Source organism: Xenopus laevis, chromosome 5S (genome assembly GCF_017654675.1).
Source record: "Xenopus laevis strain J_2021 chromosome 5S, Xenopus_laevis_v10.1, whole genome shotgun sequence".
NCBI classification, from domain to species: domain Eukaryota; kingdom Metazoa; phylum Chordata; class Amphibia; order Anura; family Pipidae; genus Xenopus; species Xenopus laevis.
In genome coordinates this window covers 4,664,462-4,685,000 of record NC_054380.1, presented here as the reverse complement: position 1 = coordinate 4,685,000, position 20,539 = coordinate 4,664,462, and the positions used below count along the sequence as shown (strand labels likewise).

Sequence of the window (20,539 nt, the reverse complement as noted above, 5' to 3'; positions counted from 1 at the left end):
GCACAAAACATCATGTACAACATTTCTACCTACTTCTTTAGTTAAAGGGATACTGTCATGGGAAAAAACATTCCAAAATGAATCAGTTAATTCCAGCAGAATTCTGCACTGAAATCCATTTCTCAAAAGAGCAAACAGCTTTTTTTATATTCAATTGTGAAATCTGACATGGGGCTAGACATATTGTCAATTTCCCAGCTGCCCCAAGTCATGTGACTTGTGCTCTGATAAACTTCAATCACTCTTTACTGCTGTACTGCAAGTTAGAGTGATATCACCCCCTCCCTTTCCCCCCCAGCAGCCAAACAACAGAACAATGGGAAGATAACCAGATAACAGCTCCCTAACACAAGATAACAGCTGCCTGGTAGATCTAAGAACAACACTCAATAGTAAAATCCAGGTCCCACTGAGACACATTCAGTTACATTGAGTAGGAGAAACAACAGCCTGCCAGAAAGCATTTGTCTCCTTAAGTGCAGGCACAAGTCACATGACCAGGGGCAGCTGGGAAATTGACAGAATGTCTAGTCCCATGTCAGATTTCAAAATTGAATATAAAAAAATCTGTTGTCTCTTTTGAGAAATGGATTTCAGTGCAGAATTCTGCTGGAGCAGCACTATTAACTGATTCATTTTGAATTTTTTTTTTTTCCCATGACAGTATCCCTTTATGCTTTAGTTCTCCTTTAAAGGTCACTATATCTGGTGAGCCTAAATCATTGCCAATAGGTTCCCTGTACCAAACCTTGCAATGGTCTCCATTGGTGGAGCAAATTCTCCTGCCGGCCATGTTCACTGCCTGCTTTTGACTTGAATGGCAACTGCCGGGCAGAGCAAACTTTGCACCTTTAATGACATCCCCCAGCTGGTATTGCATCATTAGCCCTTCTATTGGCAGTTACACCGTCACATTCACATTACAATATCTAGACAAACAAACGAGCACTTTTGATCAGAATCGGAATGTGAAGTAGGAGCTGCAAAGTGCAATTGGTCGGTATGTTTTCCAGAGGGTGTCAGAAGGGATCCAATATATCTGCACACGGCTCTGCTTTCTCCACAGTTCCTGCTTTCTAGAGACAGTCAGTAAATAGTAGGAATTGCAAGGACAGGCTTTCCATAAACTGGGAGCTGTGACATTTCTGTCTGAGCCACTGGCTGCAAATGAGTTCTGTGCATTTCCGAATTTATTACTTCATGAGATCTTGAAAATATTCAACCGCCCGAGTGCATTAGCCCATCACAACTATGTGGCCGAGTCTCGCTTGTTTGAACTTGTCCGGCAAGTTTTCATTCTATTTCAGTTGCTTAAAATAATATCTATATTGCACACAAGTTACACACGTATTACTGCGGCAAAACCAGCACCGTCTTAGTGGGCCTTTTATTTTCTACACTTTACAGATATAAGGAGACACTGACATAGCAAACAATAGCTAGAAGTATCTATAGAAGAATAAACTGGTCAACCATCAAACCCTAACTTAGACTCCTGCGCGGATCCATTTTTTGGAACCCGGACCCGTACCCACAACCTGCCATCCGCAACCCGGACCCTGCAACCCGCATTCTTACCCGCTTGGACCCGCTACCCGACCCGGTCGCAACCAGGACCTGCTGACCATCAAGAATCAGGAAGTGCTGTAATTGTAAACCGGAAGTGACATCATCTGAGGTAGGCGTGATCAGAAAAAAAGGAGTAAAACAGAAAGTGATGTCATTGTAAACCGGAAGTGACATCATCGGAAATAGACGTGATCAGAAAAAAAGAGTAAAAATCTCTATTGAGAAGACCCGCGGCCCGACCCGCAGAACTGCCAACCCGCGTCTATATCCGCAACCCGCAGGTTTTTAACCCGTGGGTACCCGACCCGCTGCAGGACTCTACCATAACTGCCCATTAGACTGGGCCCTTAAATCTACCACTATGGACTTTTCTTGGTGCCAAAAAACCACAATTTGTAGACTGTGTATATGGCACCAAACTGTGTGGTGCAGAGAGAGTTCCCAGGTATCCGTGTGTGCAGAATGCTTCGGGACCTAGAGTTTTCCGTATTACAGATCTTTCCGTGATTGGATCTTCATACCTTAAGTTTGCTAGAAAATCATGTAAATATGAAATAAACCCAATAGGCTGGTTCTGCCTCCAATAAGGATTAATTATATCTTAGTTGGGATCAAGTACAAGCTACTGTTTTTTTATTACACAGAAAAAGGAAATCATTTTTGAAATTGTGGATTATTTGATTAAAATGGGGTCTATGAGAGGCGGCCTTATCGTAATTTGGTGTTTTCTGGACAATGGTCCCTGTACCAGTACTAGCATTGTCTATAAAGCATTAATTATTGGTACAATCGCACTGGTTACTTACACCAGACCTAGATTAATGCAGCTTGGGGCATAGCTAGTGGTATCCACCAGTGTTAGGTGACCAAATCGCAGCCACCAGATTAATTTTTGGTGTATGGAACTTGCCCAAAATCCTTATCTTGACTAGGGATCTTAATTTCAGATATGGGTTTTTGAGCAAAAACCTGGAATTGTTTTGGATCACAGTCTACAAAAGTTAGTTAGAGGACCGAAATGCTTTTCTTTTAGGTCCAGTACAATGTAATGGCTGCTTAGTTAGGAGAAAGCTGCAACTTGAATTGTGGGTAATGTGCATAGTAGTGATGCGCGGGTCTTTTATAGACCCGCCCTGCCAACGACGATAAAAAAGGGGCAGGGCAAGAGGCGCGTGTCTATAAAAGTTCATCCCGGAAGTCGGAAGCCGCCGTTTGGAAGGTCGCGGGTGCAGAGAGTAGTCTGAAGAGCTCAACCCACACCCGCCCCGGAAAAGGGGGTGCAAGGTTGGCCCGAACCGGTCTGACCCACAGGTATCGGGCCGGCACACACATCACTTGTGCTTAGAGGTTCACTGGATCTCATGATCTACAATCTATAAGAAATGTGCAGTAGGCCAAACTAAAGACACACCACTCTTTCATCACAATGTTTATAAGCCTCCTGCAGGAAAAATAAACTGTAGAGGTGTACGGCTATGAAGTCTTTTCTTTTTCACTCCTATCTATAACAGGCTGATAATTAGAAGTGGTGGCAATCCATGGCATGATCATGTTCTAGCACAGGAAACTCCTGCTCAAAATATGTCAACTTGATTTTGTGAAGCCCACTTGCACATCTGCACTAAAGAATGTTCTCTCTTAAACACAAATTAGGATCATTTCTCAGGTCAGTCGTTCCTCCTCTCACTTAACCACCCCAACCTAACATTGATGCATGCTTAGACAGTTGATCTCCAGGGAATTATCGCTTGTCTTCTGCTAGTATGTTTGCAATTCTACGCTTGCAGGACTTTTTATAGCTTGATGGTCAAAATTGCAGATACTAAGGGGCTGAAGTAATATAAACTTCGAATTTCGAAGTTTTTTTTGGGCTACTTCGACCATCGAATGGGCTACTTCTACCTTCGACCTTCGACTTCGAATCGAAGGTTTCGAAGTAAAAATCGTTCGACTATTCGACCATTCGATAGTCGAAGTACTGTCTCTTTAAAAAAAACTTCAACCCCCTAGTTCGGCAGATAAAAGCTACCGAAGTCAATGTTAGCCTATGGGGAAGGTCCTCATAGGCTTGCCTAAGTTTTTTTGATCAAAGGATATTCCTTCGTTCGTTGGATTTAAATCCTTCGAATCGTTTGATTCGAAGGATTTAATCGTTCGATCGAAGGAATAATTAATTAACCCTCGATATTCGACCCATAGTGAATCAGCCCCTTAATGATAGCACTCAAGTGAACAAAGAAGCAATAGAAATCTGCAAATAATTGCTGCGGATTAGGTTTCCTAATAACAGTTCGCAAATGTGGTCAAACTTGGAGCATTGGGATATATTTTGTCTCTCTCCTTCTCAACAGAACAAATAAAACAAAGGGAACCCCAGTAATGTTGTACGGTTTTTTTTTTTTCCATTTTATTCGCCAATATCTTTCATAGTTCGGCATTTATGAAAAAAAATTGTCACTGAAAGAAAGCTAAATACATGAAGCATTGGATCAAGGCACATACAAGACTGGCCAAAGGGCTTAAAACGCACTTTGGTTGTTATCCAAAAAAAAAGTGGAAAAATATTATGGCAACAAAAGTGTAATATTGTGCTCAATAGTAAATAGCTCAATTAATGGTAAGGTAGAAAAAAACAAAAACAAAACATGGCATTTTTTTGTTACATTACATAATGAACTGGTCTAGTAATGGGCACTATTCTGGGTACTACATTGTATTCTGCTCTTTCTGGGTCACATTCTGGAAATTTATATTTAAAATTTTTACAACATTTATAGATTTTCCATGGGACACGGCGTAGACATTATTACATTTTTCTCTACTTTAAATTACTGTATAAAATAAGGTGTTTTCAACACCTGAAAGAATTATTTATCCACCAGTGATTTCTTTTCTCGTTGGCTTTGTATTTGGAAAACCGTGTGTGCAAAATGGGTCCAAGGAAGTACTGACTATGGGGCAGATTTATCAAAGATCGTTTTTCGAATTGATGTGAATTTTTCTCTACTCTAATAAATTCAAATGTACTTAAAACTTGAATAGGAGGTTATTTATGAAAAAAATCCAAACTTCTAAAATTCGCTAGAATGGGAACGACCCAATTCAATTCATATTCGAATACAAACAAAAATCTAATCAAATTTTCCTCTGAAAAAAACTTGAATGTCAGGAAGGCAATCAACATCTTCAAATGGGTCAACGACCTCTGCCATTGACTTGTAAATGAATTCGGCAGATTTTAGGTGCAAATATTGGAATTAGAACGGTTTCCATGGTCGAGATGTGATAATTCTCACATTCAAATTTAAAATCGAGTTGGTGCTTTTAAATTTGAATTTGTTTTGAGTTTTGACACCAGTGATTTCTTTTCTCGTAGGCAGTGTCTTTAGAAAACCGTGTGTGCAAAATGGGTCCAAGGAAGTACTGACTACGGGGCAGATTTATCAAAGATCGTTTTTCGAATCGATGTGAATTTTTCTTTACGCTAATAAATTCAAATGTACTCACAACTTGAAAAGGAGGTTATTTATGAAAAAATCCAAACTTCTAAAATTTGCTATAATGGGAACGACCCATAAATTTAATTCATATTCGAATACAAACAAAAATTTAATCAAATTTTCCTTTGAAAAAAACTTGAATGTCAGGAAGGCAATCAACATCTTCAAATGGGTCAACGACCTCTGCCATTGACTTCTAAATGAATTCGGCAGATTTAAGGTGCAAATATTCGAATTAGAACGGTTTCCATGGTTGAGGTGTGATAATTCTCACATTCAAATTTACAATCAAGTTGGTGCTTTTAAATTTGAATTTGTTTTGAGTTTTGACCCAAAAAAATGTGAGAATTCAAATTTACCATTCGAACCTTAATAAATCTGCCATTATGTGTGTTTACAAACTATTCTGCGCACACGTCCAAGGGTGAAGTAGGGAAAATTCGAGAAATTTTAAGAAATAGGAGAGGTTTTTTTTTTATTTTTGAATTATTAAGAATTTTTGTTCACTATTGGTTGGAGAACATGATGATGAGATTACATAGCTCCTTTTATAGGTGCCAGCATATGATTAGAGCTGAAAAGTATCTCCATGGGTTTTATACTTTTAAAAATAAGACCTGGGAAAATGTCTTGAAGCAATATACTGATAAAATGGTATAAGTTCAAACAGAAATATGTTTTTATTTGCTAAATGAAATTATTGTGTATATATCCAGATGCAGTTCTTTTTTTTTTAGAAAGAGGTAATGCCCATTACTACACATGTTTTGTTTGTATAGCTATCTTGTGTACAGTTCATGACAGGTCTCCTAAAACCGAGAGCTGTTGATCCGACTGTAACAACTTCTTCCCATTGACTGTGTTCAAAAACCAAATGCAAAATATGCTCTGTGCTTTGTACAAGGACCAGAAAAGAGAACCCCCAAAAACAAATGAAAAAAAAAATCTGATTGTTCAACACAGCAAAATAAAAATGCAAAAAAAATGCCACTTTCACAGTTGACAAGTCATATTACTCAGTAGAACACAAAAAGGTTAAATGGTCCGTAACTTCAATATTAGCGAGGAAAATACAGTACAAATTACAAAAAAATACTAAAATAGAAGATTGTGGTCAGGTGTCATGCTACATTTAATCGTAGCACCAGCCTGAAATTTTAAACTTTTAATAAAAAGTTCTTAAATATAAATTATATGGCAAATGTACAGTACATTGCTCCTTCAATCTCGTGTCCAGTGTTTTGCAGTAGAACAGTGAATTCCAATCACTCGTTTTAGTCCATATATATATATATATGTAAAAAAAAGTCTTGTGCCATTCCGCATCATGAATGTGAATGATCGGAATCTGGTATACCACTGTCTCTGTAACTTCTGTTACTACTGCTCTCACTGTGACTGTTTTTGTACAGGCTCACTCCATTGGGTGGAAATATAGTGTGTATTATAAACTCCTCCTTGGACAATGGGTCACTATTTATTGGTATCATCGGAAAAGAAGTCTCCCTGATTTCTAAAATGGAATTGTCCTTCTTTGTACCAGCTTCTGCATAGTCGTCTTTTCTTCTGCGACCCTTGTTGTAGGCACAGTTCCTGGAAAACAGAGACCCATTCCGGTGAACGTACCAACACACCAAAGCGAGGAGTGTAATAGCTACCAGAGCCACGGCTCCCCCAATGATTGCAGCTAATGGTAAACTCGAGTTCTTATAAGGCTCCTTCTCTTGCTCTCTGTTCAATGTGGTGGTTGGGTTGTACATTTTAAGTGGAGCAGTCTCTGTTTCAATGCAAACAGGGGTTTCATCAGAAAGGTAGATGTTGCCGGTTTCCATGGGAACCATACATATGCGATACGGTGATTCAGGCTCAAGAGCTGTAAGCAAATACTCTGCCCTGTCACCTGTCACAATTGTTTCCGTTATAGATCCAAAAACAGGACTATGACCCAGTTGCCAGCTAAGTCTCAAAGCGGTCATTGGCAGGGCCACTTTCCAAGAGATATAGATAGTCTCTGTTGTTATTGATTTCACCTGAATCGTAATAATTTTTTTGACGGGTATTGGAGTTGTCCGAAAGATCTTATTGATATCTGGAGGTCTTATTTCAGGTTGTTTGGTCACAGGCACTGGCCACTGGCCTTGTGCTGGAAGCAAAGAGTTTAACATTGTTGTTGTAACATGTATTGTATTCGAACCAATCCTGTCTTTACAATCAAACAGTTCTTTGTTAAGGTCTTTGATGGTCATTCCTCTTACTCTCTCTGGAGCCTGGCACATCAACCCACGGACATTAACTTTGGATGGCAGAGATTGCAGCCAGTCACGCACCCACTTCATTTTACATCCACAATACCAAGGATTGTTGCGCAGGAATAATTGGGTTAGGTTATCCAAGTCATCAAATATACCCTGAGGTAAAGCCGTGAGATTGTTATTGGACATATCAAGCCGGTAGAGTTGTGTCAAATCGGCAAATGAATTAGGTGGTACATAGTTCATATGGTTTTCTTGAAGGTAAAGCTTTCTCAGGCTGGTGCCAGGCAGGTTTGCAGGAGGAGAGGTAAGAGAATTGCGTACTAAAGAGAGTTCTGTCAGATTGATCAAGTTCATGAAGACCCGTTCTCCCAGACCATTATTATTTAAAAGGTTCCCATCCAGGACAAGACGTTTCAGATTGGTGAGGTCTTGCAAAGAGATCTCAGAGATGGTAGAAATACGATTATCATCCAAACGTAGCTCTTCTATTGTTTTAGGCAGGCCCCATGGTATTGTGCTTAGGTGATTTCTTGAAAGGAAGAGGAGCCGCAGAAAGATGTTGTCTCGGAAAGCTCCATCCTCTATACTGACTGCAGATACAGAATTATCATCCAGATGCAACTCTTCTATGAAAGGGATCTGTAAAAGTGCATCGTAGGTTATAGTCCGTATATTGTTTTCCTGGAGGTGCAATTCTTTGACATTTTTAGGGAGGTTAATTGGAAACTCATCTAAACTGTTGCGATACAAGTAGATTCGCTCGACCTTATCCAGACCCTTTAAATCAGAAGGTATGCCAGCGTTATTGATCTGATTATTTTGAAGGTAGAGGGTTGTAGCATCATCTGGGATACCCGAAGGAATGGATGTCAAGTCCCTATCATTGCAATAAATGAAGCCTGCATCACAGCGGCACACCGAAGGACATGGTTTGGCACTGTCACATTGTGGCAACATTCTCAATAATAGTAAAAACTGAGCCCATGCAACAAACAAATTCCAAGTTTCTGTAGACATGGTCACTGATGATTTCTTTCCTACGGTGCCTTGAAACCTGTAACGAAAATAGAGTCAATATGTAGAAGTGGAAGCCATTGCACTGATGAGATTACCTACATTACTATTACACACATATACCCGGGCGGTTTTTGTGTGACACAATACAGTTTGCATTTTCACCTACTGTAACTAGAGTGTATTTTGGCAGTTATGTTACAGAATTCCATGGAAACTAATTCAATTAAGAATAAATTATCCGTGTTTTAGAGATCTGTGACGCCGGATAACGGAATTGTTCATGCTGCAGTATTCTGGACTGCAACAAAGATAGACATGCAATGATTAAAGAATGAAACTACCATTTGTGTAAAGCTTAAATATTATATATTATCAGCCCAGCTGCTTAGGGTTTTAGGATTTGGGTTTGCTCAGTAGGCTTGGGAATGCTGCACAGGTTACATTATGGGGCCCATTTACTTAGTTCGAGAGAAGGAATAGAGGAAAAATAGTTCGAATTTCAAATGTTTTTTTTTGTCTACTTCGACCATCGAATGGGCTACTTCGACCTTCGACTACGACCTTTGAATCGAACCATTCAAACTAAAAATCGTTCAACTATTCAACCATTCGATAGTCGAGGTATTGTCTGTTTAAAAAATTCTTCGATCCCCTAGTTCGCCACCTAAAACCTACCGAACCTCAATGTTAGCCTATGGGGAAGGTCCCCAGCTTCCTAACAATTTTCTGATCGAAGGAATATCCTTCGATCGATGGATTAAAATCCTTCGAATTGTTCGATTCAAAGGATTTAATCGTTCGATTGAACGATTATTCCTTCGATCGTAGGAATAGCGGTAAATCCCTCGACTTCGATATTAATTAACCCTCGATATTCTACCCTAGGTAAATGTGCCCCCACATGTAATTAAGTATATTTCCAATATACCACTTTTATTACTAAATTACCTAAGCACAGACCCCGCCAATAGTCAGCATTAGCTAAGGAATTCTGGACTAAGCTTAAACAAAATAAGAGCATTATCATCAAAAAGGGACCATTGTGGCATTTGCAATTTATCACTTCGTTAAAAGGCACAATTATATTTTCTGCCATCTTTTTTGACATTTTTATATCCTTGATTTGCTTGCTGAGTAAAACCTCCTGTTCGGGAACATGCTTATTCATTTGTCCACTGTATAAATATCCTTAAGTAGCATGGCAACTCCCAATCCGGAGTGTAAATACTATTTCTGTAAATATGGCTTCCTCTACATTAAAGCCTACATCCTAAACGCACTTATACATTGAATATAGGTTTCCTTTATCCCCATTTAAGATGCTGGAAGAGTCTAAAACGTTCAAGTTCAAGAGCACATATTAGTTCTAGACACAAATACTCAAGTAGTGTAAGAATTTAGGTAATACAGAGGATATGTCTGTCTGCCATCGCTCTCTTCTGTACCAGCTACTGACTTATCCTAGAGAATGGCACGCTTACCTGGAAAGTGTGAGCTGATGTTCGCCTGAAATATCCAGTAGGCAGAAAGCAGCCAAGGCTTTGTGTTTCCAAGAATAGAGAGGTCTGGGTTATCTCATGTAGCACTCCCTTGTTCCCTTGTGCTTATTCAAACAATCCCAACGAGTAAGAGACGGTGCCAAGGGTCACAATGCCTTGTTTGCATCACAACAAAAGTTTACCAGGGACGGTTAGCAAAGTAGGTCCGTGTGCAGGGAGCGTCCGTGACCAAAAAGCATTGTAGATACAATTAAGTATGGTTCTCTGTTTCCTTAGGTCAACTTTTATTTTGCAATAAAAATGCCTTAAGCCTTGTAAATTTCCAAAGCCAGGAAGTTCCCCTCCGCATTAATATATCCTATTCATAATATCAAACTTTTTTTGGGCCAAGAACATGAGGTTTGCTTTGCTTCCTGTGCAACACGAACCAAGTGTGGTAATCAGATTCCATAAGGTTCACTCCCATAGCAAAATCAGCATTTTATCCATGTTTTATATGAACGTGTGCCAGCTATTTCCTTATTGATAGGTTCCTTATCGGATATCCTTTGTAGATTAAACTCCTGGGGGGGGGGAAAGCAAACAATTGTTAATTAAAAAAAAATTGTGACAGCAAGCATTTGCATACTAAACTAAAATGGAATTAAGTTCCTAGGCTGATTGAGATATTTTCATTAGCATAATAGTAAAGAATTTCATTGACTCTGCAATCTGCTAAGCCTCAAAGTTCTCGGAGGTCACATGCCAGTACCGATGTCTGCCACGTCTACTAGGGTTTCACATTAGCCATTCCAATGCATCCATCCAAGAGCAACTGTAATTGAAGTCAGCTTCAATCAACCAACTGCAGAGAAATTGCTTTAGCAGACGGTGACACCTGTCTTTTTCGATTACAAACTGAAGCACAATCACATTTTGTCCACCACTTTATCTGTGTAATAGATAACTCAGGACAAGGGAGTCCATGGCTTGCTCTGCTGCTCGCAAGACTTGGCTCATGTTGTGAGGCCTCCGATGGCCATAGTCCAAGTGGGTTCTACACAACTTGAAAAGGTTTAATGATGCATGCTAAGAAAGTCTTGTCTTACCAGAGTACAAGACTATGGATCAAAGGTTAAAGAAAGTAGTTGTACAAAAACTTTTCTTTATTCATTAATACCCTCCTACAGGGTAATACAAATAACTGGAATTTCTTTAGTTGTGGCAAGGTTAACCTCATTTTTTTGTCCAACCTATGGAACATTATTGAACTACACCTCCCAGAGCTCTCTGGAAGTCTTTGGCCAGCTGAGTGTACTGAGACAACAAACAGAATGGTCAACATCAATATAAATGGTTCCTGTCACCATCTTGTCTTACTTTCTACATCGTATCCTACTTTCTCCATCTTATTCTACTTTCTCCATCTTATCCTACTAATACTGCTCGGATGGTGCCTTGGGGAGTCACCCGTCTTTGCACCCCCAAGACTTTTGAAAAATTTGACTCATAATAAAATGAGTGGCTGTGAGGAGAACTGTCCATGCTCCATCTGTAGACACAACTTGAGAAACAAGAGGTGCCATTATTTGCTTACCCCCACATCTGTCTATGATTTGACAACATCTCCTTTGTTTATGGATGTACAGGGTCATCCTTTTAAGGTGCTTAGAGTGACACGTGAAAGAATTAAAATGAACTGGAAATACTTGACCCTGAAATTAAGGAATGCCTTTGCAGCAATTTGCTCCTCCACTCAGTAATTACATGGCATCCAGGATGCAGAGCATCTGCCAGAGAATTAAAAAGCACTGAAGTGCCAGTGTACTGAATGAGACAGACAGGGGCCTCCTTTATTATAAATACATCCTTTCCCTAAATAATCTTGGGCTGTGCAGAAGAACGATGCCTGTGTGTCCTCTATGCTAACCAGACTAGCACATTTTAGGGATTTTTATAGTTCCATCAAACAGGCAAATAAAAATTCCTTAAATTAAATCTTTTAAGAAAAGATTGACAAACAGCATTCAATTGCACCAGTAACCAACAACAGAAACTCATAATGACTGAGACGCAATTAGCGAATGTTACAACCGTCTGTAGGAAGCACATGGCTGCCAAGGAAAGTTTTTAACCATTAGCACAAAAAAAAGAATTTTAAGATCATATAACAAACATTCTTAAAACATAACTTTTGTTTTCCTCCATTTTAATCTCTCCAACATGTTAGAATTGTTGTTAACAACTGCTGGGGTAAATGCGCTCTGCAGCTAAACATACAATAAAGCATTTATATGGCGTTTGCAATCTGCTTTCCTTTAATTAAAAAACAGTTGTTAAATTTTACATTCGTAGCTTTGATCGTGAGTATTTAAGGTAATTGTCGGGGTTCTTGGTGTGATCACAGTTTGCGAGGACTAAAGAGCTAAAAGATACACACACACACCTGTATACATGTGTATATTTCTAACAAGTCACACACTTGGAACCTGATCCCAAGTGACCCAAATTAGCATCCAAAAAATGCAATAAATGCAAACAATATATAGCCCAGTGTGCTTAAAAATATTTGTTTGTGTTTCCTTGTTCTGTCTCTGCCTTGCAAGTTCAACCGTTTCCATTTAGCCCCCATTGTTATGCAAAGTGTTTTTATTGCCACCATTGTGATGGAAGACCCTGGACTCAACTGAAAGCTCATTAGGGCTGGTGAGGAGTGGAAGTGCTTTCCTGAAGGCAGCGCAGAGCAAACATAGAAAGAACCACATGTCTTTGAGAGAAGGGAAAGAAAGTTATGTGAATTGAAATAAGTCTTTCCCCGCCTTTTCCTTTCGCTGATGAAAAGAAGTCGATTCCTTCGCATCTGCTCACCACTTTTTTGGATACTCTATATTTTGCATTTGAATGGCTGCCATGATGTCAAAGTTAGAAACGTAGACATTCCCAGTGACAAGGAGACACAGGGTTCTCTTTGATTCTCCCTCTCTGCCATGGCTGACCTTCCATCATTAAAACATGCATAAAATGCCTAATCACTTGTATTCCATCATCTTGCCCTTCCTACAGTATTTCAGAACTACAACTGTCTTATCCCAACAAAAGTGTGGGTAAATAAAATGTGTTCTGGGGTCGAGCACTATTTTCCCCACCAGTGGCGTAACTAGATGTTACTGGGCCCCACAGCAAATTCATTTTATGGCCCCCAACATAACCACATGTTGCCCTTTTTTACCAATATATATTGAAATTGCTCATTAATTAGGGCCTCATGGGGCCCCTATACCTCCTGAGCCCCCCTGCAGCCGCAGGGTCTGCTTCCTCTGTAGTTACGCCCCTGTTCCCCACCATGAGCAGAAATAGAAGTATTAATGCTGCTGGGGCTCCTATGGGATAACATGCACATTACTTATTCCCTTCAGATGTTGGTGTAATGCATCTGCCCACAATGATTCATTGGAAAGGCGATCTCAGCATCATATTGATATGTGTACATTGTTTCTAGAGCGTGCTGCCATCTTATGACTTAAACATTTCTAGAAGAACTTCATCAAAGAGCGAGGATTGGTTAAAAAGGACATTTAAGAATATTTCTAGACTCCAAAGTCAGTTTATAGTTAAGGTAGAAGCACTGCCTTGAGGGCCTAACCTCAGGGGGGGACCGTGAATAATAATATTGTAATTCTAATAGATCTCTCAAGTATTTAAGTAAGACGGTTCCTCCATCTGTCATTAGACAACATCATTGACAGTAAAGTAGCCCAAGCCTGTCTAAGGGGTGCTGGGACATGTAGTTTAGCAGCAGCTGGAGAGCCACATGTTGATTTAAGTAGCTTTTTCCTTAAGGCCTTCTTGTCTATGTCAGTCTTTGTTATAAATGACCCTCCGTGTTGTGTATTCAGAGATCACATTTTGTCTATAATTGTCTCCTTCCTTCTCATTTCTAGAAATAACAATTTTAGCAGTGGAGAACTCAACCTTCTACCGAGCCCCTCATGAACTATATTACTTACAGCCATGTTACAAATCGCTTTATTTCTACTGACTGTTAAATGGATGCAGTCTAAGGCTCTCTCTCCCTCTTCAAAGTTGCCAAGGAAACTTACTCCACGGCAGCGAGAGAGAGAGAATAGAGAAATAAATGATGCCATTGTTCAGCAAGTACATGGGGACGTGGAGCTGAAGTGAAGAATTACCTGCTCTGCACTTTAACAAATTCCCCACACTTCACCTTGAGGTGGGGAAAGTGCTTTGGAGCTTGGATGAAAAGCAGCTCTGTCCTATTTTTGCTTTACCAACTTTTGAGCAGGTACTGGCTGAATCTGGTAAAGATTATAAGAAAGTGAAATTTGTTATTAAACATGTGAGGGTCACCTTATGCATTTTGTGCTTGAAATTTATAAGATCATTTGTCCCTTGCATGCTTTAACAATAAATTTGACTTTTTTCTGCTATGTCTGTCCTTGCCTGGTTTGGTCAGAACCTGACCAAATTTGTCTACTAACTGGGGCACGAGTACAAAGGTCTTGTATCATGAGCTTCACCTTTCGATTTGAAATATTTTATTTGGTTTTCACAATAAACCATAAAAATCGATATGATAACAAATAGTATGCAGAATAAGAAGATTACTACCTTTCTACTGTGGTCTATTGTTGTACCGCGTCTCACTGTTCATATTCTTTGTCCTTCATAAAATGTTTTAAAATTGCTCATTTATGAATATCCATAATCGATTAAAAATGGACTATAATATGTTAGATCACTGTAGTTTCTACGACCCTTACCATCCCTGTACACTACTATTTCTAAATGTTGTATTATATTTTATATTAAATCTATATTTTTATATCATAAATATATATATTTGTATTTATATTAATAAAAAATAAAAAAAATATATATATTTATATAAAAATATATATTTTAGAATAAAATAGCAAAACGAATAGCAATATTTATAACTGTCTGTTTTTATTGGAAAAAATTGGTTTCACTGCTAGGAATTTGTATTGAACAAAAAATGGAAATGTAAACCTGGCTTTCTTTTTCTGCTGTGATTCTAAAGCAGAATATGGAAGTAATTAAACTAAAATGAAAACAAGATGTACAACGTGAAATATTTGTCAGTGCAATATAAACAACTGATTGTGTGTTTAAATAGGCACATAAAATGTAATTTAGATTTTTTTTTTTTTTTTACAAACATCCTAATCCTCCTAATTTTCAACAAAAAAAATTTGAGTTTAGAGCTTTTTATGTCTCTTTTTTTCCTTTTTAGTTTAAGGGATAAGGAAAAACAGGAGAGATGAAAAATCGATGGTGGGGCGTCTCCAGCTGTGCGTTTGCCCACTTGGGGGTGGTACACACTGCTTAATGCCTTTTTCTGTCGAGACCCACAAGTCAGACACTCGCTGTTTCATTCCACTTTCCCTGGCTTTAATTGCAACAAAGTCTCCCGTTGAGCGGAACAGTGGTGTCTGCGAGAACAAGGAATAGTCCTCTTTTTTTGAAAGACTTTGTGCAGCCCTAATGGCCATGTTGATTTCATTAACCATGGTATTTATTTAATGATTATCACTGACAATGCCGCCAACACGAAATAGTGCAAACAGCACTAAACTGAAAAGCTATGTTTTTTCTTTTGACCGGTGCCTTCTGCGACTGTCTGAATTATCTAGCCCCGGGTTATGCAAGACAATCAATTGCAACAGATCCCGTCCGTTCACTTTACAGTCTCGCCCCCTGCATGGAATTCGTTGCTGTTCCAATAAAGGGCGGGAATAAAGTTTATAATGTCGACGGCCTGTTTGCCTCTTGCTGAATCCACTGCCAGCATTCTCTGTCCGCCTCGGCTGATAAGGGATGCTGGGAGTTGTAGGACATTCCAGAAATAATTACAGCTTGATCCAAAATACTTTCTTAAAAATGTACTGATATTGGTCCTACTTTGTCCTTTAGTCAATGAAATGCAAATTTAGGCACAAATCTAGACTGAACATAGATATTTCCCCCATACAGAGCATCTCATGCCTGGGTTCAAGGCCCCCGTTTGATGTGTAAATTGCTGGGTTCCCCATTAGCTCACAACAAGATTACAGAATAAAATATCACCCTACTATAATACCATGGCTATCCAAGATAACACCCACCCCAAATTTCCAAACACTCTCCATCAACTGTAATGAGACCCCTTAGTCTCTAAGCCAATGAGACCCCTTAGTCTCTAAGCCAGTTGTCCCCAACCAGTAGCTCGTGAGCAACATGTTGTTCTCCAACCCCTTGAATGTTGCTCCCAGTGGCCTCAAAGCAGGAGTTTATTTCTGAATTCCAGTCTTGGAGAGTAGTTATATAAAAACCAGATGTACTGACAAACAGAACCTCAATGTAGGTTGACAATCCACATGGCTACCAAATGGGCAATCACACCACTTATTTTTCATGCTAGTGTTGCTCCCCAACTCCTTTTTCTTCTGAATGTTGCTCATGGGTTCAAAAAGTTGGGGATACCTGCTCTAAGCCAAGGAAACATCACCCTACTATAATATCATGGCTATCTAAGATAACACCCACCCCAAATTTCCAACCAATCCCCATCTACTGTAATGAGACCCCTCAGTCTCTAAGCCAAGGAAACATCACCCTACTATAATAGCATGGCTATCCCTACCACCCCCCATTAACTGTAATGAGACCCCTCAGTCTCTAAGCCAAGGAAACATCACCCTACTATAAAACCATGGCTATCCAAGATAACACCCACCCCAAATTTCCAACCACCCCCTATCTACTGTAATGACCCCCTCGGTCTCTGAGCAAAGGGTTAATTAACAGAGATAGTTTTCAATCTTTGAACTGTGTAATAAAGGCTAGCACTTCATAAACACAAGCCTTTGCCTTTTAACATGGGGAAAGGTTTTCCAATCAGTTTGCCTAAACTGATCATTGGGTTTTTACATCCTGAGGGCAAGTAATTTTCGTTAGGGGCGGAGCACCTGCTGCCGGCATTAGATGGCAAATATAATTGGACTTTATCTGATTGGACAGAGAGAGAAGGGACCTGGGGAAAAGATAATTAACAGTCTGGTAACAAAGTCTGACAGCAGGAGGAATATGACCAAAGTGAACATCTCCCAACCTTGATTGTCCCATCAGAACTGGGACGTGGCCTTTATAGACACCCACGTGTGTCTCCCTGGATCCCAACTCAACCAGTAACTTGATGAGGGCAAAGGTGCCTCCTACAATCACAGCTACAGTACCCAACACTTAAAGGGACAGCGCCACTTAGCAGCATATTGCAGGCATGTCCTTCTTGCTGGAGGTTAGAAGGTTTCTCTACAACGTTCCAGGCGTAGTGAAACAGAAAAAAAATCACCCTAATTACCTTTAAATGAAAGGTAACTGGCTGCCCTCTAACCCAATGGAGACAAATATAAAGGCTACAGTAGACACTGTATATAGAGACTGACAGGTGGCAGATATAGGAAGAAAAAGAAAAAACAACTAAAAAATCACTGCTTTCCTCACGGGAATGAATTAGAGGCAATTTGTTTTGTGTATAATAATAATAAATATCTGACATATTAGAGGTATAGTGATCACTAACAGTATTTGCAGCCCCCCAGATTATGGAATAATGAGATTAGAAGATAAAGGCAAAAGAATATATTTGCAATGAGTTTAATCTTCATTGTTGGATGAAGCAGATCCCCCCCCCCCAGCAGTGAGAGGCATTTGTTTCATGTGAGAATTACGTCCCCGACCCCCCCCCCCCCCGGCAGCTCCACGACGGCCACAAGCCAGATGGGCACAAAGGTCTCTCCCCGTGTTGTTGCTTTATGAGCCCCCAGGGGAAGGTCCCCCCAAACCTCTCACATGTGCACCCCAACACCCCCCCCCCTTGCCGCCCCATCAACGGACTAAAGAAGTGTCACACTGGGCACATCCAATGATTGTGGATTTCACTGGCACCTTTTCTTTCACTCGCTCGTTCTGCACATTTTCTCTTTCTACCCCCCCCAATCCCAGCAGGGGCTTCCCCATGTCTATAATCCCCAGTGTCCCCCCTTTAATCTTCTCATTATCTGTCTCATCCATTGCTATGCTGCTCACATCCCTGGCCACGCACTGCATTTGGGAGAGGGGGCTATGGAAACGATTGGGGGGCTATGGGAACAATTAGGTGGGCTATGGAAACAATGGAGGGAGCTATTGAAACAATTAGGTGCTATGGGAAGAATTAGGGGGGCTATTGAAACAATTGGGGGGCTATGGAAACAATGAGGTGCTATGGAAACGATTGAGGGGGCTACTGAAACAATTGGGGTGCTATGGAAAGAATTAGGGGGCTATGGAACAGTTTGGGGGTTATGGAAACAATTGAGGGGGCTATTGAAACAATTGGGGTGCTATGGAAAGAATAAGGGCTATGGGACAATTTGGGAGGCTATGATAACAATTGAGGGGCTATAGAAACAATTTGGGACTATGGAAAGAATAAGGGGGGCTATGTAAACGATTGAGGGGGGCTATGGACCAATTTGGGGGTTATGGAAACAAGTGAGGGGGCTTTTGAAACAATTGGGGTGCTATGGAAAGAATTATGGGCTATGGAACAATTTGGGGGCTATGAAAACATTTTGGGAGGCTATGAAAACAATTGGGGGGCTATAGAAAGAATTTGGGGCTATGGAAATAATTAGGAGGCTATGGAACAATTTGGGGCTATGGAAAGAATTAAGGGGGCTAGGAACAATTTATGAGGGCTATGGAAACAATTGGGGCCTATGAAAACAATTGGGGGGCTATGGAAACAATTGGGGGGGCTATGGAAACAATTGAAGGGACTTGCAAGTTCCGTGCAGGGGACTGGGGTGTAAGTGAAGTGCACAAGTGCTCGGACTGTAGACGAGTGTGTGAGACGGACCCTGTACAACTCAGGGATAATCACTTCTTGGCTGCAGAGCTCACTATTCAAACGACACACAAGCGCTTTTATAATTAAATCCCCCTCTATATGTCAATGGGAAGTGTCTGGGGAGCAGGACTGGTAACAAAGTGACCCCCCAGTAATGGAGAACAGTCCCCCAGTCACCAGAGGTTCTGACTCCCCAGTCCCACACACACAGATAGATATATATATATATATACAGAGATATAGAGAGATACACACACACAATACAGACTATTTCTTACCCGGCTGATCTGAGCCACAGGGAAAATCCAACAGTAAAACAAAAGTCCTTCCAGTAGCAGTGAGTAAATAAAAGTCCCAGAGAGAGAGAGAGAAGCGGCTGTTCAGTGAAACAGAGGAAACCATTGAGTTGTATCAGTCCCACACTCTCCAGGCAGATCCTTCTCACTCCACCTCCAACTCTCAACTCAAACCAAAGCTTCTCACACTGCCGCTCTGTATGTGTGATGTCACGGCTCGGGGGCGGGGTTATCATCATCAGCTCCGCCCCCCGTCTCACAAGGAACCCGCCCTGTGCAGCCTGAGTCGTGTGAGCGTCACTAGAGGGAGCTCGAGGACTCGATACAGACGCGCGTCTCTGTCTGTCGCTTTTGTGCATTTAACCCTTTTGTCTCAGGAGCCTTTTGTCCGACTCCCTGGCTGGAGACTGTGAGGGAATCAAATCCCAGATGCGGGGGGTCGGTTTATAGATGATGACTCGCGCGCAGGGAGATAATGAGAGCGGCGGAGGGGTCAGTGAGTAAAATACGGTGTCACTGCGCGCCTGGAACTCATTTTCCTCTCCTTGTTGCGCCGCGTTGTTCCGAATAGTCGGCCGAGCGCTTGTAGCAAAGGCAACTGATTGTGAGGAGCGTTTAGCCGCGTGTTACTCTCATTATTCTTGGTTTTTTCTTTCTGCCTTTAAGGGAATGTTGTGGCTCCTGTAGAGCAGAACTATAGAACTGCCAGGCTGTAAATAATGACACTCTAGAGAGAAATATCCAATAATTATATTTATATATTTATTTATATATTTATCTTTTTTTCATATTAATAACATTGGGATCAGCCATTATTTTTACCGGCTAGGCCACTCAAATAGCGGCCAGGTGGCAACTCTACTGACGGGCGGTGCATTTAGGGTTCTTGGGGTTCCTGGATGGCCAAGCCTTAAGGTGGCCGATAAAAGCTGCCGACAGACCATGTGGGCAGCTTATTGGCCTGTGTACGGGCCCACCAACGGGCTTCCACGATTAAGATCTGGACGAAAGTCGCCAGATCTCCATTGGATGGGGCGAAAAATCCCGTCGGATCGCGGCCGCATTCGTTGATGCGGTACCGCAATCCGACTGCCCATTACTATTCGTTAGGATCCGATCGTTGGGCCCTAGGGCCCACAGTTGGATCAGCCTGATATGGGCATATCGGGGAGAGATCCGCTTGTTTGGCGACATTGCCAAACGAGCGGATCTCTCCGTGTATGGCCACCTTTAGGGTCATGGCACACAAAAAGGCATCTTCTTCACTAGTGTATTCTGGCAGAGAAACCCCCATGTGTGCCATGACCAGGGTCGGACTGGGGGAGTCATGGCCCTGCACCCCCCCTCCTGAGGGCCCCGTCTATGATTACCACCTTTCAGCCTGGCGGAGACCGGACAAGGGGGCTAAGCCGTGACACAAATGTGGGCGGGGCTATGACTCAGCAATTGGCCGATAGCCGTATCAATCATAGGGAATCCCACCCGGTTTTCCTAATTTGGGAAACGGCAG

The 20,539-nt window shown here is 41.0% G+C and overlaps 2 protein-coding genes across 3 annotated transcripts in view; one reads left to right on the top strand and one right to left on the bottom strand.

Moving 5' to 3' along the window:
* The window catches only part of LOC108717374 (ADP-ribose glycohydrolase MACROD2), a 1,335,613-nt gene that overhangs the window by 264,352 nt on the left and 1,050,722 nt on the right, over positions 1-20,539 (top strand). The gene's annotated exons all lie outside the window — the stretch shown is intronic.
* flrt3.S (fibronectin leucine rich transmembrane protein 3 S homeolog) lies at positions 4,337-19,442 on the bottom strand. 2 transcript variants are annotated; one of them, XM_041563913.1, is made up of 3 exons: positions 19,012-19,442; positions 9,823-10,403; positions 4,337-8,378 (listed from the first exon to the last, which is right to left on the bottom strand). In XM_041563913.1, exon 3 carries the CDS (start codon positions 8,339-8,341, stop codon positions 6,395-6,397), a length of 1,947 nt encoding a protein of 648 aa, XP_041419847.1. In that variant the 5' UTR covers positions 8,342-8,378; positions 9,823-10,403; positions 19,012-19,442; the 3' UTR covers positions 4,337-6,394.

Coding starts and splice junctions, on each gene's coding strand:
- flrt3.S (XM_041563913.1), bottom strand. CDS start 8,341: ATGTCTACAGAAACTTGGAATTTGTTTGTTGCATGGGCTCAGTTTTTA.